General features: G+C 46.5%; 10 protein-coding genes across 10 annotated transcripts; 6 read left to right on the top strand and 4 right to left on the bottom strand.

The window, feature by feature from the left end:
- Positions 1-2,621: 2,621 nt before the first annotated feature.
- On the top strand, positions 2,622-3,582 carry BGW36DRAFT_396258 (Smr domain protein; the record flags this gene model as incomplete). The annotated part of the gene is made up of 4 exons (XM_046218138.1): positions 2,622-2,655; positions 2,714-2,814; positions 2,906-3,156; positions 3,219-3,582. The coding sequence occupies 4 exons, from the start codon at positions 2,622-2,624 to the stop codon at positions 3,580-3,582; spliced, it is 750 nt and encodes a 249-aa protein (XP_046072947.1).
- Positions 3,583-4,029: 447 nt separating this feature from the next.
- BGW36DRAFT_426189 (uncharacterized protein) lies at positions 4,030-4,620 on the top strand (the record flags this gene model as incomplete). Its single annotated transcript, XM_046220230.1, has 1 exon — positions 4,030-4,620. The coding sequence occupies one exon, from the start codon at positions 4,030-4,032 to the stop codon at positions 4,618-4,620; it is 591 nt and encodes a 196-aa protein (XP_046072946.1).
- Positions 4,580-6,194, bottom strand: BGW36DRAFT_376183 (geranylgeranyl diphosphate synthase). The gene is made up of 3 exons (XM_046215857.1): positions 5,619-6,194; positions 5,231-5,557; positions 4,580-5,167 (listed from the first exon to the last, which is right to left on the bottom strand). The coding sequence occupies exons 1-3, from the start codon at positions 6,020-6,022 to the stop codon at positions 4,738-4,740; spliced, it is 1,161 nt and encodes a 386-aa protein (XP_046072945.1). The 5' UTR covers positions 6,023-6,194; the 3' UTR covers positions 4,580-4,737.
- A 748-nt stretch (positions 6,195-6,942) lies between these two features.
- BGW36DRAFT_396256 (cell division control protein 14) lies at positions 6,943-7,877 on the top strand (the record flags this gene model as incomplete). The annotated part of the gene is made up of 2 exons (XM_046218137.1): positions 6,943-7,198; positions 7,255-7,877. The coding sequence occupies 2 exons, from the start codon at positions 6,943-6,945 to the stop codon at positions 7,875-7,877; spliced, it is 879 nt and encodes a 292-aa protein (XP_046072944.1).
- Positions 7,878-8,534: 657 nt separating this feature from the next.
- BGW36DRAFT_426186 (cytoskeletal adaptor protein saga) lies at positions 8,535-9,889 on the top strand (the record flags this gene model as incomplete). The annotated part of the gene is made up of 3 exons (XM_046220229.1): positions 8,535-8,771; positions 8,850-9,084; positions 9,147-9,889. The coding sequence occupies 3 exons, from the start codon at positions 8,535-8,537 to the stop codon at positions 9,887-9,889; spliced, it is 1,215 nt and encodes a 404-aa protein (XP_046072943.1).
- Positions 9,890-10,353: 464 nt separating this feature from the next.
- On the top strand, positions 10,354-11,634 carry BGW36DRAFT_294356 (2,6-dihydropseudooxynicotine hydrolase; the record flags this gene model as incomplete). The annotated part of the gene is made up of 2 exons (XM_046211089.1): positions 10,354-11,281; positions 11,345-11,634. 2 exons carry the CDS (start codon positions 10,354-10,356, stop codon positions 11,632-11,634), a joined length of 1,218 nt encoding a protein of 405 aa, XP_046072942.1.
- A 200-nt stretch (positions 11,635-11,834) lies between these two features.
- Positions 11,835-14,666, top strand: BGW36DRAFT_376178 (uncharacterized protein). The gene is made up of 5 exons (XM_046215856.1): positions 11,835-12,121; positions 12,173-12,756; positions 12,825-12,856; positions 12,905-14,174; positions 14,284-14,666. Exons 1-5 carry the CDS (start codon positions 12,027-12,029, stop codon positions 14,418-14,420), a joined length of 2,118 nt encoding a protein of 705 aa, XP_046072941.1. The 5' UTR covers positions 11,835-12,026; the 3' UTR covers positions 14,421-14,666.
- Positions 14,667-14,695: 29 nt separating this feature from the next.
- Positions 14,696-18,109, bottom strand: BGW36DRAFT_339597 (putative SNF2 family helicase/ATPase PasG). The gene is made up of 3 exons (XM_046213041.1): positions 17,434-18,109; positions 16,549-17,367; positions 14,696-16,493 (listed from the first exon to the last, which is right to left on the bottom strand). The coding sequence occupies exons 1-3, from the start codon at positions 17,761-17,763 to the stop codon at positions 14,889-14,891; spliced, it is 2,754 nt and encodes a 917-aa protein (XP_046072940.1). The 5' UTR covers positions 17,764-18,109; the 3' UTR covers positions 14,696-14,888.
- Positions 18,110-18,812: 703 nt separating this feature from the next.
- On the bottom strand, positions 18,813-21,273 carry BGW36DRAFT_358011 (uncharacterized protein; the record flags this gene model as incomplete). The annotated part of the gene is made up of 2 exons (XM_046213923.1): positions 18,813-20,774; positions 20,857-21,273. 2 exons carry the CDS (start codon positions 21,271-21,273, stop codon positions 18,813-18,815), a joined length of 2,379 nt encoding a protein of 792 aa, XP_046072939.1.
- A 555-nt stretch (positions 21,274-21,828) lies between these two features.
- Positions 21,829-23,317, bottom strand: BGW36DRAFT_376161 (protein-tyrosine phosphatase-like protein). Its single transcript, XM_046215855.1, has one exon. It carries the CDS (start codon positions 22,974-22,976, stop codon positions 21,993-21,995), a length of 984 nt encoding a protein of 327 aa, XP_046072938.1. The 5' UTR covers positions 22,977-23,317; the 3' UTR covers positions 21,829-21,992.
- Positions 23,318-23,860: the final 543 nt, after the last annotated feature.

The following is a 23,860-nucleotide window of genomic DNA, read 5'->3' as shown; positions in this document are numbered from 1 at the left end:
ATGGCCAGATCGAAGGTTTAGCCTGTTAGTGTTTAAAGAAGGGCGGAAACCGGGGAAAAACGACGCCAATCAGAAAGTCCGGCGTCTGCCAGGGCTGCCAGCTTCAGCTGCGCCCTGATGCAATACTGTGGTCGTAAAAATAGGAGGGGAGCCCGAGCTCGCGTAAGAGAGGTGGTGTAGGCTGTTGGCGATTCTCCATAATGTCAAAAGTAATAATAAATGATAATAATAGCAGTGGGAGGGGGGAGGATGGATGCAGGATGTTTGCGGGGCTCAAAAATCGGTGTCGCATAGAACTGGGAGGAGCAGGCGCGCTCGTGACTGGTGCAAACCAGGAGGGGCGCGCGCTCGTGGCGGTCAGTTCCTTCCTTCCCTGTGCTTTCTTGCTTTCTTCGCTCTTGCCCTGCGCATACGCCCCGTTCCTTCCGTTTTACCCACTGTCGCGGTCGCCTCAATAGGAATTGTGGCGGTGCCCGTCTGCGCCACACAAGTGACACTACACCACGTCTTGTTCCTGCTGGTCAAGACTATATTAAACCCTCTTTCTAGACCGCACTCAGGCAGCAGAATTATAGACGTTGCCTCTGCAGTGGGCTTCCTGCTCCGTTCGCTCGGAGATCACGGCGTTTTCTGCCATTGATATGATCGCCGAGTTTGCCATCCGTCGAGGTCTGTCTTCTCTGCGAGTGTATGTCTGGTCTACATTGCGGCGAAATCACACTCATTTGCGAGCACAGAGAAGTCATGGCACCTGCAATGTGGGTTAATCCCACCGAGGGATTCGCATGACGCAATCAACATGCACAGTCTAACAACTTTCGCTTCATTCCTGGGTTGCTGCTTACACCCGTCGACTCCGCCAGCGTAACAGCTAAATATCTCTCTGCGGGGCCTGGGGCCTGGCACTCTCTGGTCTAGACTATGCATATGGTGAATATGCATTCAGTCGGTTTTTGCTGCGGATGGACTGGGCTTTACGGGCGAAAGTCTAAGGCAGCGGTGTTACGATCTACTGTCGCTAGAACTGAATCATAAAATTCACGCTTGACATTCAGTTTACCAAGTTACTGACACCTTGACAGTGGCGTTTGATTTTGGCGCAATCTCGCTTCTGTTTCCCATATAGCACAATCCACTCGGGTGGCGTTTTACGTTCTGACTCGTGAGAGCGATCTCGACGATGGGGTGTGTCGGTGCCACTTGTCACAACTGGCCCTCGGGGTCATGCAGAACGGATGCCCACAGCGCAGAACCCTGTTTGCGGTCGGCCAGGCCTGAGCCAGCATTCTGTATAGTTGGTACGGAAACTAGAGCAATGCCCTATTGGCTCGGGGATGTACAAACATGCCATTCTCTCCACTATAGACAGGGCCTTGAGAAGGAAAAGGCCTTCTCTCTTCATCGAGTGTCCTCCTTACCGGCCGATAGTGGAATCTCGAGGTGGCCAAAGGCGTGGGGGTTTCACGAAAGGGTCTGGTCAAGAAGCCATCAAACGGTTCATGCTTCCGGTCTGGTGGCAAGTCCAGAATCGATCCATCCACACCTAATATTCAATGCAGTACACCCGTACGCAAAGTTGGAGGCAGGTCAGCCGGCACTATGGACCGGGTGCATGCACACAATGTTTTCCGACCCTAGGATGTCATTGGATCTTGGGTGCAGTCATCGTGCCTCGTACCTCCGCCGTGAGTCGACAATTCGATACTAACCAGACATGCCGAAGCGATCTCTTTCGTCTCCAATAAAGATAACAAAAACCTCTATCCCATAGCGCCAACTCTAGTCTAACTGTGGACCTCAGCTGAGAGTATAGAGTATGGTGGCTGATCCATAATCCCGCCATAATCTATTATTTTGCACTACCTCTCTAGCCTGGTGTCGCGTATTGTAGATTTAGCGAGGAATCGGTCTATCGGGTGCAGCTGACAGAGATCGTCCTTGCTGCCTATAGGCTCTTAGATACGTCAGCCTACCGAGAGTTGGAGGGCATCTATTCAAAATTGACCTTATATCATTGGGGCTGGATGATCTCAGTGCTCCAATCAATTTTATGATATGGATCGATGATACTGATCCAAGCCTAGCAAGAGACTCATTTCTGAGAGTAGGGGCAAACCTAGTCACCGACTAACTAGCTAGTATGCTATGGATATCCAACGGCTGCGGGCAGACATTGGCGTAGATATTGTGTTAGTTTCCTAATTGAGTTTCAAATGCGGGTTGGAGGTTCCAAATTCCAAATATCCAAAGTTCTACTACTTGCCATCCAGATGAAAGCCCCACGGCAACAATTAACTACCCGACCACACTGCAACAAGAGCAGCATCTAAAATGCCTCCGTCCGATGTAGCCTCCTCGCTAAGACGCGCACAAGTTTCCGATCTCGGCTCCAAGTACTGTCGATCTTCATAGCGCGATCTAGGTGGTCATTTCCGGCACCGCGATTGGCTGTGCTGGCCACAGAGCATGGCTGGCTCGTCGAAGCGGGTCTGATGCGCAGGCCATCTCGTCCTAACCCATGCTGCGCTGTCTCTGGACCTGGCTTTCTCCAATTGATCCTCGCCGGAATAATCAAGCTTAACTTACATCGAGCACTACCCCTCCATCTTCCGACCTGCAGTATGTCTTACGAGATGGGTCACATCGGCGCTCGCGGTGAGTTGTCCCAGCGCGCCCGCGAGATCGTTGCTGAAGCTAATGAGAACGCGCGCAGCTTTTAATCACGAGCAATCGAGCCAGTCTGAAGAGGAATACGATCGCCTGAGAGGCCTAGCTCGCCAGGAAGCCGATAAACGGAATCACTGTTTCGAGACGGTAGCTTCCCCCTTCTTTCATTCCCACTTACTGCTCTTTGCGACCCTATATCCGAATGGATTAGACTAATGAATGAATGAATCAACTCTAGTCCAAACAAGCGTACGAGAATGGCGACGGGGCGCGTGCCAAACAGCTCTCCGAAGAAGGCAAAGCGCATGGCCGCAAGATGAACGAGTATAACAAACAAGCCTCAGAATTCATTTTCCGTGAAAATAATGCGCCGGGCCGAGTCGCGGATGACACAATCGATCTTCATGGACAGTTTGTGGAGGAGGCGGAGGATATATTAGAAGAGCGCATCAAGTATGCGCGCCAACATGGGCAGACGCATTTGCATGTGTGGGTATACCCAATTCATAGTTTTTTCTCCTAAGGAAGATGCTTACAATGGGGGTTTCTAGTATCGTCGGCAAAGGCAATCACTCCACGAACCACGTTCAAAAAATCAAGCCGCGCGTTGAACAAGTCTGTCGCGAACTTGGTCTCCAATACTCCGTGGAAGACAATGCAGGGCGTATCTACGTGAATCTCACCGGTGGTCCTGCGGACATGCCACCTGCACATCACGGCGGCCAGCACCAACAACAACCTCACTACGGTGGCGGTGGATACCAACAACCGTCGACTTACCCTGGTCAACAGCAGTCACAGCAACAGTACGGCCAAGGCCAGCAAGGCGGCCAGCAGGACGAACTCGAGCAGATTGTCCAGAAGATACTTCCCAAAGTATTGCGCAAGCTCGGGGATTGTTGCATTGTCATGTAGTGGATATAAACGCCATTTGCGATCTTGTTTGGATTTATTCATTTTTGGGCTAATTGATAGCTTACCCCCGACCGAAATTTAGAAGAGGACGATATACTGTTGAAAAATGTGATATTTTGACAGAGCAAGACGAAGTCTTTTCTGAGGAGGACTTTTTGTTTCCTTTTTGATGAACAAGGAAGTCGCCATATACCCAATATACCCAACAACTCCTTCTCTATCGCATAGTCTACCGAAAATTTGCTACATATTGAATATTGGAATCATGTAAAATAGTATAAGATAAGGCAAAAGAAAGAAAACTAGACATCAATATCAATAAATTAATCAAGTATTCAGATAGTACAGCAAAATTCAATATGATAATTCAAATACAAAACCGTGAGAGTCACGATGTTCACATCGCTAACCGCGCAGCCCTCTATCAAACCCTAACCTCATTCTCAAATGGAAAAATCCTCACCCCAAGCGCAGCAGAGCACTGGTCTCCCAAACGACGATATCCAATCCCTCAACAAAGCTATTTCGTCTCTAATCCGTGAAATCCAACGTCTCTGTCGCACACGAGATCACTTCCGTCGGCAGAGACAGGCATCTATCAAATCACTCATTGAAGTCAAGAAACAGAATGATTGGAATATTGGTATTGATATTGGCAGCCCAATTGAAGTGGAAGCTGGACAAAAAATTCTTTCACGGGAAAAGAAACAAGAGGGAGTAGCTGTGGAGATTAGGGAGAAGCTAGATGCGTTGCAGGGTATACTGCTGAGAATGAGTACGTTGATGGTTAGGGAACAGATGAGGAATGACGGACTTTTTGTGGCTAGTAGTGAGGAAGTGATGTGGGCAGCAGAGTTGGTTCCTGCACCGTTGAAATTGAGAGGCCAGTCAACTGCTACGTGCGGTGCTGGGGATGCCACGATACGGAATGGTTTATTTTCAAAAGACTCGGCTTGGAAGCCATTGGAGAGGTTGGAGAAAGATGTCATGGAGTTGAGACTTTCTGACGGGGAAGGTACATTTTTGGCTAGTCAGTGATGTACACGAGCGATTTGCTTTCATTAAAAATGCTGAACAAACAATAAAAATACAATGCCATAAGGGTATAATTCCGAAATTTATACTATAAATAGAACCTCATAAGACGCAAAGTTGTCATTTCCCTTTGCCACGATCCTTAAGCGTAAGTTCGATGATCTTTTCCAAAATATCGCGGACCAGCTGGCCCTCTCGATTCCCATTCGGATCATCCTGAACGCCGTCCATTGCATCGATCATAGGATAAGCTTTGTCTCGAAGCTGACCAACGACCTTTCTAGTATAGGCAAAGCTACTCGTGCTCTCCATATATTTCAGTGCATATAGTTTGACCTCGTCATCCTTGGTCTTTTGTTTCAATATGTTGATTAACTGGACGTTCGAAGGATCTGATCGGATGCTGTGAATGATAGGAAAGGAGAATTTGCCCTCCGTCAAGTCTTCGCAAAGGCCTTTATTTTTGCTATATGTTGTATCCGACAGGTTGAGGTAGTCGTCACAAATTTGGAAGATTAATCCCAAAATATTAACCAATGGAACGCAGTCCCTAATTGCAGAATTTTAGTCAATTTTTTTTAATATCATGCACCTCGAGGGCTGGACAGCCTACTTGTTGGTGTCGCTCTCTGCCTGCATCAGCTTGACCGCTAATCGGAATAAACCACCGGTTTTGTTATCAACCATTTCTAGATATTCCTCCTCGGTTGGGCATGTCAACGTGTCTCGCCAGAATAGATCCATCCCCTGGCCCCGATGTAGGTTGAGGAGTTCTTCGGTATAAATATCGATGGCTGTGGGGTTTTTGAGTTTCTGGAGCTCTTGTAATGCTAGGAAGTAAACATAGTTGGCGGAATTAATAGTTTGGGCGGTGCCGAAAATGTTATGCGCTACAGGGCTGCCTCGTCGCAGGGTGGATGAGTCTTCGACATCGTCGATTCTTGATTAGGCGGCAAGTTAGACAGCTGAGAACGGCCGGATTATCAAAAGAAAAAGCTTACAGCAATGAAGCAGTATGCAGCATAGTCACCACTTTTGTAATGATAGCCAAACTCGACTCTGGTACTTTCAGCCATGCATCAAATGCGGTGATCATTTGTTTTCGGATATCTTTGCCCGGCTGCTGCGTTAAATAGTCGAATGGGCCCATAAGAATACGATCCTTCTCCTGAGACCAGAGAATATCCTTTGCCACTGTCCAATCGACGCTCGACCGATTCCGCCCGTGCTTGCTCGTTGTACTCAAGTGTTTCTTCTTTGAGGACGACATCCATTCTCCTTCGGAGATAGCTCCAAGGCCAGAATTCCTATTTGGATTGCTGTTCACGACGCCATTTGAGCTTGTGCGTGGAGGAATCGCAGTGGGAGAGTGTAGCGACTGTGTTTGGGGTTGTTCAGAAGCCATGGCGCGTCGTAGGAAGCTCGCCTGAAACTTTTGGGAGTTGTGGAGCAAAGGCGGCAAAGACGGGCAGGGTCCGGAAGCAAGGATGAAGGACTGTTTCCGGGTATAGTTTATGCTGAGGATGAAGTGAGAATATGTAATACAAAGGCTGAGGGAACCTGTAGCTGGGCAGGCAGGCAGCTGTCTATAGAGAAGCGGGGAGAAGACTGGGTGACCCAGGCATGTGATGGGTGGACCCGGAGCTGACTCGATTGGCTGCCTGTGACTGTGTCAGGCAGCGACACCTCGACAAGGCTCCAATAATCCAACGCAGGAGTCAGCCTTATTTTGGATCTCCATGTTTATTACTATTGATTTTACTTCCCTTGCCTATTCTCTTGCTCTAATTATCCGTAGCACACACTGTTGTCTAGTCGAAATAAACCAAGTGCTCGGAATCACAAGCCCGATTTATATTTCTAACCGTCTCCCATACAACATTGAACACACCACGCGTCAATGCTGGAGCTCCTGTGGGACACTCCCCCGGTTCATGAATAGAAACGACACTAAAAGTTTACTAAATATGGAATATGGATATGGACATAGATAAGCGAGGCAGGTAATCAGAGCAGCAGACGACTGCGTAGTTAGGGTTGGAGCTTATGTGGGGGCTGAGGGCGGTGGCAGAACAGGTCACCCAGCAACGGGCGCTTTGTTTATAGCTGCCCCCCTGCAGTGATGTAATACGCTCCTCTAGATCGCGATATTAATCTTGTCGCTCTGCCTTGTTTCAGCTCTGGCTGGCACAGCTCGCGGTCTGGGCCTACCAGAGGTATCTTGATGATCTCTTGCTGACCTACTTTTTGGTGTCTCTCCTTTGTGCTTCCTCCTTTCCTTATCCTTCACGACGATCCACGAACATCTACGACCTTAATATCACAATGGAGGCTCTGCTGGCGCATTCCTTCGATTACCTCTCCTCCTACGAGCCCAACAAGATTCGCAAGGGCCTTCGTCAGGTTGAGGGACTGCTCGCTCAAATATGCCTCTCGCGGTCGAAACACTCACCAGCCGAGAAGAGGAGATCCATGATTCCCCTCGGCCAAGCACAGCCTGTGCCAAAAGCATTTGGTGAATTAGCAGAAGACCCGGCTTTCAGAGAGTTCTTCAAGCTTCAGGAAGGCTTCCAGTGGAACGGTACGTATATACTCCTCGTCGAAAGGCTGTCCAACTGAGCTGATACCTCGCCGTAGTCGCACTGCGCCTCGTATCATGTCTAGAACATCTCCTTGGAAGGGGAAGCAATGGCACAAACGACCTTCTCATTATCTCGACCTTAGATCTCATTCAAGGAGTTCTTCTTCTTCATCCAGCGTCGCGATCCCTATTCGCCCGCGAAATCTACATGAACATCCTTCTCGACTTGCTAGACCCGGTTAATTGCCCAGCCATCCAGTCGACCACTCTTCTCACCCTAGTCACGGTTCTGCTTGACCAGCCCGCCAACACCCGGACCTTTGAGCTTTTGGATGGTCTTCTCACGGTGACATCGCTCTTCAAAATGCGCTCAACATCTCGAGAAGTCAAACTCAAATTAGTCGAGTTTTTATACTTTTATCTCATGCCCGAGACACCCAACATCCCCACAGTGGCTGCTAGTGCACCGAACACTGCAGTTGGGGGCCTGCATCGAAGTCCAAGTAAACTTTCAGGAGCTTTTGCTAGAAGTGTTAATTCAGCAGGTGAAACTCGTGCGGCCCGTGAGACTCGCACGACAGAAGAGAAGCAAAAGTTGCTTGGACGCTACCTAAGCAATGTTGAGGACTTGGTGGAAGATCTCAAAGAGACTGCTCCGTTTGGGAGTACCGTTTACTGAGTCTCTACAAGGAATTCGGTTTCTCCTGCATTATCGCAATAATATATGATTAACAGTCATACGCTGGGATACTGTCGGCGCTCATAATTTTTGAGCCGATATTCCCTTGTGTCATAGTATTTTCTCCTTCTTCTCTTCTCTTTCCTATTCTTGCTCGTCCGGATCTTCTCCTTCTCGACTTTTCCCAATTCGCTTAAAGGAAATGCTTTATGTTTATGGTGTGCATCCACGATTGAGACGCGCAGGATTGATGTTATTGGGATACCTTTGAATCGTTGATACACCTTTGCTTTCCTTGTTACGATTTTTGTTTGTTGATATGAATATTCATGCTCTTGGGCAACATGTAAAATAGGTAGTAACGATTCAATCGAATGAATTAACGTTCAATATCAGCGTCGGACCCCCCCAAAAAAACCTCATCTTTCACCTGTCTATAAGAGAAACTCGACTGTTGCTAAGGACAAACGGAAAAATATTGATCCGATCGCGGCCACAGCGGCGCAGCATGTGGAGACGAGCTTAGCATGATCCGCGGATATTGGGCGGACGACTATCAACAACCTCGTGCTCCTCATCGACCACTGCATAACCGTCTTGTACAGGCTCCCCGGTCCCTCATCCCCTTAGATTGGGTGTCAGTTTCCACTCGGGGAAATGGCGAAGAAGATTGAGCAGTGGGAAATCGAGCGATATTGGGAGATCTTCTCGTCGCTGTCCAACGGACAACCAAGACTCAACAACTCCCAAGCAGCTAGCGTTCTCCGCAACAGCCGACTGCGCGATGAACAGCTCGAAAAAGTCTGGGATTTGGCAGATGTAGACGGCGATGGAGAACTAGATTTTGAGGAATTCTGCGTTGCGATGCGCCTGATTTTTGATCTTGTCAATGGAGTGTGTTTAACCCACCACGTCCCTGAACCACAGTTACTTGATTCTACGAAGCTCGATGGCTAATATGTTCAAATTCAGGAATACCGAGAAGTCCCACGAGTACTACCCGACTGGCTAATTCCTGAATCAAAGGCTCACTTAGTACAAGCAAGTGCAGCATTGACTGGTGGCCAAGAGCAGTTTGAGCGGATAGAGGATGAAGACGACACACCTGGATTAAAGGATGGGTTTGACTGGTACATGAGTCCGAATGATAAAGCGAAGTATGAAGAAATTTTCAGCGCAAATAAAAACCACCGCGGTGAAGTAACATGTAAGTAGATTGCTGCGTTTCTAATTTCGTTTAGGTTTAGCTGACATCAATGCGTGATTTAGTTGATTCACTACAACCCCTTTACGACTCGTTGGATGTCCCGGACACAGACGTCAGATCAGCATGGAATCTGGTCAATCCGTCTGCTTCCCTCACCATCAACAAAGACGCCACTCTTGCCTTTCTCCACATCCTGAACTTTCGCCACGAAGGTTACCGCATCCCTCGCACCGTCCCACCATCACTGCGCGCCTCCTTTGAATCGAATAAGATAGACTATCAACTGGACAATGTCCGCCCCGCCCAAAAATGGGGAGTGGATGGGGATACCGAGACGGCAACAGGCCGCAAATCCAAATTTGGAGATACCTACCTCAGCCGATTAGGGGTTAAATCTAGCTACCGCCCACAAGGCACGGATTTCAGTACCACGATCCAAGACGAAGAATGGGAGAAGGTGCGACTCCGCAGAGAATTAGCCGAGCTAGAGTCCAAGCTCGAAGCCGCCAATCGTGCCTCGGAAGAAAGACAGGGACTCCGGGATCGTCCACGAAATGACGGCCAGCCTAATTGGGCACTTATAAAGAAGGAAGCCCTTCAACTTCTGGAGTATAAGGAACGGGAACTACGGGAGACAAGGGAGGGAAGCGGTCGAACCAAAGATGGACAAGATCTGGAGCGATTGAGAGAGGATATTCAGACCGTAGCCGACCAGGTGGATGGCCTCAAAAGTCACCTTGGGAAACGAAACGAAATATTAGCCGATCTGAGGCGACAGATTGAAGATGAAAAGGCTAGTCGATAGGTTTCACTTCACGGCATTAAGATAGTAACAATTACTTGAAGGCCTGTAGATAGTATTTACGATTGATTTTTTGTTTTACATAAATTTGTAGCTGGGAGCAATTCCTTCTTGCTTTGCATACCTTGAATGCTTCAATGTTGCTTACTTATGTATTTATGAACGGAGCGGAGACAGCGTCGACGGAGGAACTTGCGGAGGAATCACGGAGGTACAAAGAAACAGCCAATGAGGATATGATATGATGTTCAAAATCCACATGCTCGCCAGCCAATAGATTCTCAGCTTGTACACCAGCATCGGCTTCGAGGGCATGAACAACGGACATCCGTTATCGACAATATGGTTATTACCAGAGAATGTTTAAGGTATATAAGCCATCCTCGGGCGACAGGAACTGTTATAGTTATTCAAGTTATTCATCACACCCAATATCAAGCTATTTCACAACCGGCTCTACCGAAACAATGTCACTAATCTTTCCGGATGGTACGTTCGACTTCGAATTCAACCGCATCCTAGCGCATGCTAGGTATCGTGGAAGCGATTTCCGTGAAGTTCTCAGCCTGGTCCCCAAGATAAAACCAGGCGACTTTGACAGCTGGCACACGGCATTCGTCGAGTTAGCCCAACGTGCAGAAGCCTCTGCCGGGGCCGAGCCTCAAGGCTCACATGAATACTCCAGACGAGTCTCTTACGCCGATCGTCTATTTGCAGCCTCCACGTATTATCGTGCGGCAGATTTTTTCCTTCATGGAAACCCGGATGACCCGCGTATTAACACATTGTGGGACAAGCAGGCAGCTTGCTTCGACACTGCGCTGAAGCATTTCGGAAATGGGACGAGGCATCTCCTCAAGGCGGATTCATTCTCGGTTCCAATCATCTATTTCAAGGCACCAGTTGGTGTGGGCCCGACTGGCCCGAAAAAGACGATTTTAATTGGAAATGGGTTTGACGGAGCAATGGAGGAGATGTTGCATGTCAATGGTATCGCTGGCCTGGAACGTGGTTACAATGTGATATTATTCGAGGGACCGGGCCAATGCACAGTCCGGCGTGAGCAGAAGAAGGGATTTATTCATGATTGGGAGCGTGTAGTGACACCCGTTGTTGACTTTGCATTGACACTAGAAGAGGTGGACAAGGAGAAGATTGTTTTATTTGGCTATAGCATGTCTGGACAGCTGGCCGTCCGCGCCGCGGCTTATGAGCACCGACTCGCTGCAACTGTGGCCATTGATGGTGTCTTTGATGTTGGGAGCGCATTTAAAGCACCTGAAGAACTGCTGAAGCTGTACAGTTCAGGAGAGGAAGAAAAATTCATCCAAGAATTTGGGACATGGATGTTTGATCCATCTACTCCAACCCCGTCACGTTGGATATATCAACATGGTAAGTTGAACAGGGAAAGGTCTTAGATAGAAATTGAAGGCTGATATGACTGTGCTTTCATAGGTCTGTGGGCGTTCAATGTTGCAACACCAGTTGAATTATTCGACAAGCTCAAAGCGTTCACCCTAGAGGATTCGATTGACAATGTGCGCTGCCCTGTATACGTGGGAGATGCCCAGGAGGATATCTTTTTCCAGGGACAACCAGAGATAATGGCTGAACGCTTGGGAGACAAGGCTAATCTTCGTCTGTTCACAACTGTCGAAGGAGCTGGAATGCATTGTCAAGTCGGTGCTGCGTCGCTCTTGAATGCGGACGTGTTTGATTGGTTAGAGAGGACATTTCAGGGCTAGGCCGGGTTACTAGAGGGGTGAATACAGATGTATCTCTATTCTAGAGAAGCACACAGGGAAACTGGGCACAGGTCAGTCTGTAGGGTAAATAAAAAATCAATCCAATCCAACCAATCATATTTTATGAACGAAAAAACCTGGTAAAGCGCCATATGCCGAAGCATGATGTTACTTTTAATACAAAGCTCATACCGAGTCACCAAGGCGGCGAGTGGGCCAGTGAAAGCAACTGCCGATCATTTCACTGCGGTGGTGGAGATTATTACCAATCAGTACATCATCCATTGATGATGTGAGCATTGATCTCACTCCGTAGACTTTGATGCCACTTTCCTACTAGTATATTTTCTTTTGTTGTGTTTTCGTTTCAAAAAGCCATATATTTAACGACAATGCTCCCTGAAGAATCAAGCAACACAAGTCCCCCACAACGAACGAACCGTCGCAGCAAGCCTCAATTATCATGCCACCTGTGCCGAAGACGGAAGTGAGTGCAGTGAGTACACCGAATGCTATGCTTACTTCGCTAAAATATAAGGCTTCGATGCAACCGCCAAAAACCTTGTTCTTCGTGTACTGCCCGCGGTCTGGCTCTGTCGTGCAAGTATCCGAGTCAAAATGGCCGATCTTCACCCGAAGGTATACAGATACATCACACAGAAGCTCCTCGCACTAGGGCTAGTATACGAGACCGCGTGGTTCAACTAGAGGAAATGGTCGTATCACTAATCCAGAACCCATCTCACGAAGGTAGTCGGCCAATATCAGTGATTCGTACTGGCGATACGGAAGGAGAAAATCCGGAAGAGGCTACTCATACTACGCCGCTATCCGATGTCGAGAATTCGCCAAGTCGTGGCAGCATGATTTTTGGCTCATCTGGGCCGCATTATGTGAGCGGGACTCACTGGGCTGCTATTCTGGACAGTATTACCGACTTGAAAGAACATCTCGAACAACAGGAAGGCGAACATGTCACGGCTCCTCCTTACATGCCGCATGTACTGTTGTTATACGGCTGCGAATCAATATCTAAAGAAGATATTTTGCAAGCTCTTCCTCCAAAAGTAAATGTGGATCGGTTTGTGTCGCAGTATTTTAATCGCCTTGACTTAGCACCATGTAAGTTGTTGCCTGGGAACGGCAAGTCACTCAACTGTATGAACTAAATACTGAACCTTCAACCGCAGTATGTCTGCACAGCGGACAATTTCAGCGTGAAGTAAGTTGCTTGTGGTTGTCGTGTGTCTGGTCACTCACTTTGATTTAGTATGAAAAATTCTGGAATGCTCCATCGGAAGCCCCGATTATGTGGCTCGCTCTACTCTTTTCTATGATATGTTTATCAGTTTTAGCATCAAACGTCATCTCGTCGAGCCCCTATGTCGAGACAAATGGCTCTCTTGTCAACATGTATCGGGAAAAGATTGTTCAATGCTTGACACTCGGTGAGTATACAAAGCCAGGACGCTATACACTTGAGGCTCTTTATAACTACATGGTGATTGAATACTCTATCAAAAATGATGCAAACAAGGATATATGCGTTTTGATAGGAATCCTGATCAATCTAGCCATACAAATGGGCTATCACCGAGATCCATCGCATTTCCCAGAGATCTCACCGTTTACCGGAGAAATGCGGCGGAGGATATGGGCAACATTGTTACAAGGTGATATATTGATAACAAGTCAAGCGGGGATGCCTCGAATAATCAAAGAAGGACAATGGGATACTATAGAACCGCGCAACCTGCATGATTTTGATTTCAACGAAAGCACTCTGGAGCTCCCACCGTCTCGACCAGAAACTGAAGTTACCGATAGTTCGCTGGTTATAGCTCGTCAGCGAATATTGACAGCATTAGGGAATATTGCAGATCTTACCACCACAGTACAACCATACTCGTATGCGGAGGTGATGGAGATGGACAGGTTTCTCTACTCTGCCGAGAGTAGGCTTCCGTCTCCTTTTCGGATGAACTCAATAGGCTCGGCTGTTACAGACTCGCCGCAGATTATACTGAATCGACTGTTCATAAGGCTTATGTTCCACAAGGGTCAAATAATGTTACATCGAAAGTACTTGCATGTACGATGCAGGTCATCCTTGGATGAAGAAAACAATTACGCGTACTCGCGCAAGTCCTGCCTCGAAGCTGCTTTGAAGGCTTTGGAGATCCAGCGAGTGTTCTTTGAGGAGACAGGCCCCAATGGATATTTGCATGAATTGTGTTGGAAGTTCTCATCTTTTGTCAACCACGAGTTTTTGACGGCAACCATGGTGTTATGCTTTTTCGCTCGGCACGGTCTTGAGGAATCCAGTACGTCGTTGCTCATCAGTCAGGAAAAAATTCTAGACGTACTCGACAATGCCCATGAGATTTGGGTTAAGCTTAGTGAATCATCTAAAGAAGCACAAAGGGCCTCTGATGCACTAGGAGTTCTTCTGGCAAAGCTCAAAGGGAACCATCCGGCAATTGACAATAACCTGGACCTTACCCTAAGAAAGAACCAGCTTGAGCCTCTGAACTTGACAAGTAAGTCACAGACCCTTGATCCGCTGAAGTGGAAAATAAAAAGAGAAAAAAGAAATTGATGCATATGCCATAACTTCCTTGAAAACATGATTTCTAACAATTGTTTTAGATCGGAGTCTTGATTCCCCAATGACATCGCTAGATTTCGCGCACTTCGAACACACATTGCAGCTGGATGAACCATTTATTGGTATAAGTCCCGATTGCTATCATACGGCGATAAATAATTTCCCGTCTTTATGGTAGTATGTTCGATATATATGGATAGTTATTCTGATCTAGACGACTTTAGGATCATAATCAGCACAGTTAAACTAGGGGATTAAAATTTTGAAAAGTCACTGAAACTTTAGGAGGTGTTATATCCATAGATGTATCTTTGGATGAATTGGCTTTAAAATATATCTTTTTGAATCCATTACCCCATTGTAAATAAATACTGTGCATAGAAGTCTTCCCCCGCTTATTGCCGACATTTCATTTGAGTTAAACAATAGGACATTTTACATCAATGTAAGAGCCGACTAATGTGTAGCTCAAAAGGTGTGTGGTGCAAAAAATGGTATGCAGTCTATCTGATGTCTAGACTATCCTAGTTGTACTTCTGAACTCGACGCCTTGGTACCGGTTACAAAAGGTATTGATAATACAGGGTAAATCTAGAAACCAAACGCTCGCGCATGAAACCGAACTCCAATACAGCGACAAAAAATATTACCGGACACTGAGCTCTGCCATGATACCCTGATCTTCTTTTGTTTCAACGGCCTGGAAAGCATGACCACCCTTTTCAAGACCCTTCTCTGCACGAACATAAGCCTCCTCGCTCCGATCAGTCAAGATGTTGAGATCATCCTGAGAGAGGATTGACTGCGGGTTGTCATTTTGAATATGAAATTGCTCAAATTCGTCTTCACCGAGTGCTTTACGGAGCTCCTCGACCTCATTTTGAGCACTGTTTGTGCTGTTATCAAGGAGACTTTTGAATTTACCTTTCTGAATAACGAGGCGTTCCAGTCTACGCTTCGAGTCTGCTTTTTCGAGAAGGGTTTGTTCGACGGTGCCCTTTGTAGCAAGACGATAAACAATGACTGGTCTGGTTTGGCCGATTCGGTGAGCTCGATCTTGGGCTTGCAAATCTTGTTGAGGATTCCAGTCGGAGTCGTAGAGAATGACAGTGTCGGCTGCCGTGAGGTTAATACCCTGCCCGCCAGCACGAGTACTCAACAAGAATATCTTGTAGTTCTTATCTGTGTTGAAAGCTTTGATCTGGTCGCGACGATCAACTTGACTAACAGCACCATCGATACGACAGCATTTCCAACCGCGGAGTTGAGTGGCCCAGTCTTGAACAAGATCTAACTGTGTCTTGAATTGAGAGAATATCAAGATCTTGTGGCCTTTTTTCATAAGACACGGAACCAGCCTATCAAGTAGCAGCATTTTCCCGGAAGCAGTGACCAAAGTGTCATCCACCGTAGAAGAATCGTCACCCCATGGCCAATAGAAATTATGTGGTGAATTGCAAGCTAGTCGGGCTTGCATGACTGGGTTCTGGAGTTTCTTGCTACCAATTTCCTTTTTCGCTAACTTAATAGTCTTCGCACGTTCAATCTCCTCCTGCTCGGTTTCACCAGGACTTTGTTCTCGCTCATCTTCATCTTGAATACCATTCTCCAAATCACGGAGCTTATTGTTGAACTCTCGATCTCCGATTTCTCTATAGCTTTGACGACCCTTGCGGCCACGACCATTTAAACTACCAGGAGTAGATGAGCGAGTCGACCTGATGCTCTTGTATGGCGTTGAGATTCCGCTGTCTTCTGCCTTTCTTTTCAGGCTTGTAGCACGAGACACCATCCCGCTCTTGGCTTCAATTCGTTCTATCGCCTTGTTCTCTAAATATTGACGACCGGTGCCATTGAGGATCTCCCTATATAGCTCTTTCTGTTCTGGCGTGAGAGGCGCATAAAGGATATACTCCCGCTTCTTTGGAAGATCAGTCTCAACATCAGTTTTGACGCGGCGCAAAAGGAAGGGTTTGAGAATAGAATGCATTGTGGTTACAAGATTGCGTTTTCGTTTCTCAACGACATTCGTCTGGCCGTTTCGATCAAGAACAGATGAGAAATCAAACCAACCCTCGAAACTTTCTAGGTCGTTGAAAATCTCAGGAAGAAGGAAATGCAGAAGAGACCATAATTCAGAAACATTGTTCTGCAGTGGCGTTCCAGTAATGAGTAGTCGATTAGCTGAGTTGTACGTAAGCAGTTCTTTAATGAGCTTGCAGTTCATATTCTTCAGGCGGTGGCCTTCGTCCTAAATTAGATGTTAGACTAGACAAGACATTCAGATGTGATTCAACATGACTTACCACAACAATGTACCTCCATTGAAACTGAGAGAGGAAAGCGCGATCATTCATGCAAATCTCATAAGAAGTGCAGACCACAGGAAATTCCATGTTCTTTTGATCTTTCAACTTCATCTGCTTTCGCAGAGCCGCGCGTTCGTCCTTCGAACCATGGTATAGGACCGTTTTGATACCAGGTGTCCATCTCTGAAATTCATCAACCCAGTTACTGACTGTACTCAGAGGCGCTGCAATCAAGAAAGGGCCGGAAATATTATTTTCTTTGAAAAAAGCGATTAATGAAATCGCTTGAATAGTCTTGCCAAGACCCATTTCATCGGCGAGAATGCCACAAAGCCCATTCATCCAAAGTGACTTCATCCACTCTAGCCCTTCTAATTGATACTGCCGCATCTTTCCACCTGTGACCAATTCAGGCTGTTTTGTTGCAACCAAGCCTTCCTGCTCACCAATTGCGGTAGGCTTTGCTTCTAGTTCGTCTGCCGCCTGCGCCAGCGCTTCTTGAACTGTGGGGTTGTCCTCTGTCACCTCCACATCAACCTTCTTAAAATAACTTGAAATGCTTTTGCTAGGAGCCCCCTTCTTGGTACCTTTCTTTCCAGCTGCTTTCTTAGGCTCGGCTTTCCCATTTTCGTGGGCGGTCGCTGCTTCTGTATTTGTTTCTTCGTTGGCTTTGGCACGGGTGGTGCGGCGTCCGTATGAAGGAGCTGAAGCGGCTTTCACTGATGGTGTTTGTTTCTTAGTAGCTGCTTTCCTGGCTGCCTCTTGCTGTTGCTTTTGCTGCTCTTTCATCTTATCGGCCATAATGGCGACGAAAACCTAGTAATAGACCAATCAGCAACTCAACTATTCACATATACCGAAAACAAAATAATAATTGCTTACCGAACTCGTTTGAAGAAGTTTTGTTAATGCTCTTGCTTTCATATCCATCCCCTCCATATCATCCTCCTCTGCGATTTCATCCGCCATCTCCGTGCCAGTCTCTGGGACCACCTCATTCTTTATATCATCCTTGTTAACATCGATATCCATCTTATCATGCTCTGATCCAGATGCATCTAAAGGCGAAGAGGGCGGAGATGATGATTCCTGCTGGGCTGAATCTGTCAAGGTAGCAGGAGTCGTTGCTTCGGAAATCTCCGCTTCAGACAGTTGTTTCTTAGTCGGACTGCCCAATTTGTTGGCAATGAAATTGAAGATTCGAGAACCCATGTGCGCGAGAACGGCAGTTTTTGCTTGAGCTAGAGTAGATTAACTCGTCTCAAAAACAGTCGAAAACGGGCACCGTCAAATCCAGCGCGATAAAAGGTTAGGGAGAGAAAAAGAACACAATAGAAGAATAAATCAAAATTAAACAAAATTCCGAACGATATTTCAACTGACACGATTTTCGATACTGATAATACCAACCTGCTGAATTTCGACAAGGGGTCTAGATCTCAGCTGCCTTTGTTGCCTTCAAACGCGGGCAGACGCGATTTTGTGCCGCGCGGTCACGTGCCACATAATGACCTCCTTTTTAGGGCAAGCGCCGACATCAGCCTTTCCTATTCGTCCGATCTCCATATAACCCCTTTTCTGTGCTGTCATCATGATGGAAAGCTCTATTTCCATGAAACTAGGAATCAACCTCCTTATCAGGGCTAACTAGGAAGATGATAATCGGTCATGATATGTATGATGTTCCTGACAGATTTCCTCAGCGAACCAAAATGTGTGTGTGACTGTCATCATTTCCTGATTAATCAAGTTTGTAGGCTTCATATGGGTGTGTAATTACATCACTTTCTTCGATTGAGGTTTCGAGAGAAAACGCAAAGTATGAAATGGACGCATCATGTTCAGATTTCTCATTTCAGACGTTGACGGGTTCACGTGCGGAGTTTGCATCCAAGCAATCGTCAAACGTGAATTACAGCAACTCCGAGCAATTTTTCTTTAGTTCTAGTTCCTTCTTTCTATTTGAAGGATGTTATAGGAATTTTCTCGCTTACGGCGGTCAATACTGAATGGTATATGCATTCCGTTTCATTGTGTCATGGTAAATTATAACCACTTCCGGGTGTCTCAGCTCCAGTACTCTAACAAATGGAGGGCCAAACAAATGCCAAATCAAACAAAATTCAAATGAAGATAAGTAGAAACAAACTATTCACAATGTGGTATCGTACAGATGGACTAGAAAAATCGTCGAAAACATAGATTACACGCATTCATACATCGTTCAGTGCTCGTTCATCTTCTTTATTCATCAAAAACGTTCAATCATTCTTGCTGTCATCACTCATAATTGTTCTCCTCCCTCGAAGAACACGTTGACTGTTTGTTCTAGGATCGGACTGTTTCTGTTTATTGCGAGGACTGCGCCGAGGACTGCGCCGAGGAGGCAGATCGGTGGTCCCTTGGGTGATTTCGGTAGGCGTCATGTGTACGCTTGACTTGCGGCGAATCTTTGTCGGCCTGGAAGACTCTTCAGCATCTTCAGGTTTGATCGAGACTTCGCTTGTCCTAGACCGTGTCACTATCCGACGCGTTTCCTTTACAGGTTCTATCGAGATCTCCGTAGCAGGACTTAAGTTTTGAAGAGATAGATCTGAATTTACATCGGCCATTACAACATCTGACGAGTTCAATGGGTCTTCATTCGCGATATCGGAGATAGCTCCGGCTGATTTGTCTTCCATTAATATCGCCGAGGAAGCTCGATCCTGTTCGCTGATTTCGATTCGTTGTTCCTCATGATTATGCATTGTGGACAAATTTGTCTCGGAAGCCTCCAGTGGCTCGCTAGCAATATAAGCTTCCGAAATAAATTCCTCAACACCCTGAAGAAGAGATCGTTGCAGATTTGATTCGCTGATTACGGGCTTATCCTCACTCAGCAGGGGTTCCTTTGCTTCGGGAGACGGATCAGCTGGAGACACGGTGGAATTAGTTGCCGGTGGGCTCACTTCAGATAATCCCATTTGAACCTCTTCCCCGGTATCCCCATCCATGTCCGTCATACATCCACCATGCGGGTTCTCAACTGAGGGGTTGTCTGGCACTTCTTGGGTCTCGACTTCAACCTCTGCCGAATCTTCAGAAATTGAAGGTACATCTTGATCCCTACCAGTCTTTTCTTCGGGTTGACTATCCACATCGAAAGTTCCATCATTTGATGTTGCGAGAGAGGGCTTATTTTCGGATGTGCTATTTCCACCTGTATGTGCAGGGCGCTTGCCTTTGAGGTCTTCTCCATCCTCACTGATGGGCCATCGAGAGAATTTGCGAGGTAATGGTAATCCAAAGACTCCTGCAACTGGTAGAACTTTTTCAGTCTTTGGTTTCGGTTGAGTTTTCTCTATTATGTTATCGGCGTTAGTAGACATACACATGGCTTGTTCTCGTAGAGATAGGGGCCCTATTTTCACGAAGTTTCTGTGAACACTCGGGACCGACTGGTGGATAGCCAGAAAACGAGCCGCATGTTGTGAGCCGATTTTGAGTCGTACTAAGCCTCGTCGTTTCGTTGATATGTAACCGACGCGTTCACCATGTTTAGACTTTGAAACACTTGAAAACCTGCGCCAATAGGTTGTACGGGATGACTCACCTAATGTGGACGGTCCTGGGTCACCATCGGACCTGGATTTTTGAAAATAGGGACCAGGGTTCCGGTAGTTGTTCATTTGACTTCCTGTCCTAGTGTCATTGATTGCAGCAACCGATATCCTCGGAAGATTGGGTCTCCACTTTAATGCATTCTGTTCACCAGCCTCAAAACTTAATGATGGGGTTGCGACATAGTCATTGTTCCAGTCACCGGCATATGCCAGTGGTAAACCACGCCTCGAAAGAAACCTTCTAGCTAGTAAAAGATCCCCAACTTTGCATAAGAGATATTCCATCTTGGAGTTCTTTTGAACAGCGCGATGACAGCGGGCCCATGACTTTCTCGACATGACGAGTCTAGCTGGTACTGAGTAACTCTTCAAGTCTGAGTTGTCTAGGTACATTAAAGCCGCCAGCTGTTTTGCTCTCATTTCCTCGAGAATCTTGTTCTCATGCTCAGTGTCCTCATTTTGCTTTTTGAGATTTTCTGTCAGCTCCGTAACTTCACCGTCATCAAGACTTAACAATATCTGAATTTTCAACAAATCGTGTTTGGCAAGCATATTTTCGGCAATCTCGAGTTGTAGGCCAAGAACGAGATCGCCCCATGTTGGGTCGTCGGATAACTCCTGCGATAAAAATGTGACTCAGTATAATGTTCACACTTGTCTAATATAAAAATGACAACTTTCACAAGACAATACATCTTACCTGAGAGAAAGCTTCTCCATCTCCATTAAGCTCAGCATCGTCGTCGTCGCTTATGGCCAGCTCTGAGCCACTGTCGGTATCCAGCTTCGCCATATTCTCCGCGTACTGTGGATTCTGCCGCCCGTTACTGGCAATGAAATTGTCAACAATCTGGGGATGAATTTGGTCATGATAGCCAACCGACTTTTGATCACCTTCCTCAGTATTTTGCGAATGATGAGATTCCTCTGCGACACGGTTATGGCCAACGGGGCGCGGGTTGTCTAAGGTTGGGAAGGCTGCAGGAGGGAGGTTTGGATTGAAATCGACATAATTTTTCCGCGCATTAGAATTGTGTGTGCCCCGTCGGACAGCAGCTGTCATCAAGATCTCAGACGCGTATCTCTGCGGAGGTTTGATGATCGACCTGAGTCTCATTGTAAATAGCTGTCACCCAATTGAACAAGTATGTCTGTAAGCTGTTGAGAAAGAAATAACTAGCGGAAAAATTGAGGGAAAGACAGAATATTTGTGGAAAGGCTGCTGGCCAAGTCTCAGGTACAAAGATATGATCAGGTGGTGTGGTGGGTGGAAATGTGGAAAGCAGTGACCAGGTGAGAGTAAAAAGGAATGGTGAGTTTTACCATGACCCAAAATCTGGCTAAAAAGAAGTCCAAGAAGGATGGGATAGTTGGATGTATCAGAACAAAATAAGATGAGGCCTTTTTTTTGGCGGAGGGAACGAGGCGCTCTTCTGTTGTTTGTGGGTGTTTGCATGGAACCATGCGCCTTCCTTGTTGGATTCTGTATCAAGGAATGGCGGTCAAGGGACAACGCTATTGCTATATCTTCTTGTTTTATAACGCGTATTACCCTTGTTGGATTTTCTTTCTTTTATTGATATATCTTAACATCCCCACAGCTCATCTTGTACCAAGAAGCGGGTAGAAACTACATAATACTGATATATCCTACATAAGTACAAACTTCAAGTTTGAAAAATGGATTTGAATCCATCTAAATCTGGGTATTGTTGATTCCCTAACGCCTAACTATTTGGCTCCTGGTGAACTCTGTTGTACAGCAAAACTCCATCCCATTTCATCTAAAGTGCCTTGATAATCTTTCCAATGTTCCCATATGCTCATCTTCTTTCATCATACAACGCGATCTACGAATGGCGCTGGTTTTTGCTTCAAATGTTCAGGGCTGTCTTCGGCGTTGCTCATACCCGTGGAGTAATTACCAAGATTACCACCTGGTCCAGACGAGTGCTGCTGGTCATTGTCATATTCAATGAAACTGCGCTTTTTCAACAATTTACTCTGAGGCAGTGGTTGTGACTGCCCCATAAGACTCTCTTGGCGGCGTGCTGCTGCAACTTGTCTTTTTGCTTCTAGGATTGTCTCGAAAGAGCGGAGTAGTGATTGCATTGACTCGTCAACATTGATGCAGAATCTTCGATGTTGCACGGTCCACATGGCATTCGCCATAGTCATATTAAACATAGCCATCACGTAAGCAATAACTACACTGGCAGATCTCTCATTCCCAGCTTCACAAAATACGAGCACTCTGGGCGGCAGGCCTTGTTGAGCCGAGGCGCCAGAGGTGATATGTTTATTGATTCGACGAATGGCGTTGGGGAAAGAGGCAATAAGTTCTGCCTCGCCCTCCACATCGACCGAGTCGGCCAGTATTCCGAGCTCTTCTGCAACCTTGGCACCTGATAGCAGACGTACATTGGCTGATCGCCTGTCACGAATAGACAGGAGTAGAGTTATGCCTTCCCTTCTGAGAAAATCTTGGTCCTTTGACACAGATGATGGGCCGAGGTATAGAAAGGGTAGGATTTGCTGAGCCTCTCTACGCATGGCGTATAACCATGTCTCACGCTTTGCACGGTGAGAAAACCATGACTGATCAACTTGATTGAAGAAACCCGAGTCGACGAATTCACCCACGTCAAAGCCATGTTCTTCTGGCGGCTCGACGATAAAACGATTCAGGTTTTTGTCACCAAGCGCCATTGGCGGGACTAAAAAGGTTTGAGGGACCTGTGGGATCGCAGCGTGATATTCGTGTGCTGGTAAGTACGCTGGTGCGCTACGGCCATGGCTAGCATCGAGTTTGTCTGCCATTATGGTTTGCGACAGGCGTGTGAAATTTAGACGAACAGTCAACAGATCTTTAGAAAAGAAAGTGACGGTAGAGTGATTTGGAAGTCTATCGATAATGGCAAATCACTCGAACTGCAAAGTGAGATGAAAGTGGTTTCTTGTCCCCAATACAGCCTGGTATTTTAGCGTATGCATACAATCGCCGTGTTAGTATCGTCGAGAGAGGAGCATGGCACTACTGAATCCGCTCAAATGGAGACTTCCGAGCTAAAACAATGCAAAAGCATACAAGCTCTCGCGGCTCCTGTTCAACAGTAGCAGCATGCACAATTGATGATGGGCTGGCAATTGCAATGTTCAAGTTGCGGCTGAAGCGGAAATGCAAACGGACGTCAAAGTGACTGGTCGATACGGGTTGCCTAGCGTGACGGGCTGTGATTGGTGGATCTGGGCCGACCATCTATACATCAATCAAATACCCAAGAAAAATATCGGACAATAATAATATACAGAAGGGAAAATTCTTAACATATGACTCAAGAATAAGTCAAGGCGGGGTATATTTAAAAGATCAATATCTGAAGAGTATACATTCCATTCATTGAATAGATGGCTGGACTAGTGCTAACCAATGTTAAATTGTCTTGATAAGGGTTAACAAAGGCTTTATTTCATGTGAGCATGTTTTATTAGAATGTTATTCAAGCTTGTGTCTATGCTGACCAGTCCTAGTTTGTAGTTCAGGAGACATTCCACAGCGGTGGAGATATACACCAAAAGTACACCAGTTGACGCCACATGGACCTTAGGTCAACTAGATTAGCCCTACGTGTATTAATTATATATACTATTAATAGTCAGATTTCATTATTATCCCTGCCCTAAATCAATTTACATGAAGTCTG

Source organism: Talaromyces proteolyticus (genome assembly GCF_021365285.1).
Source record: "Talaromyces proteolyticus strain PMI_201 chromosome Unknown BGW36scaffold_5, whole genome shotgun sequence".
NCBI lineage: Eukaryota > Fungi > Ascomycota > Eurotiomycetes > Eurotiales > Trichocomaceae > Talaromyces > Talaromyces proteolyticus.
The sequence above is the reverse complement of the archived record's forward strand: the minus strand, read 5'-3'. Positions and strand labels throughout refer to the sequence as shown.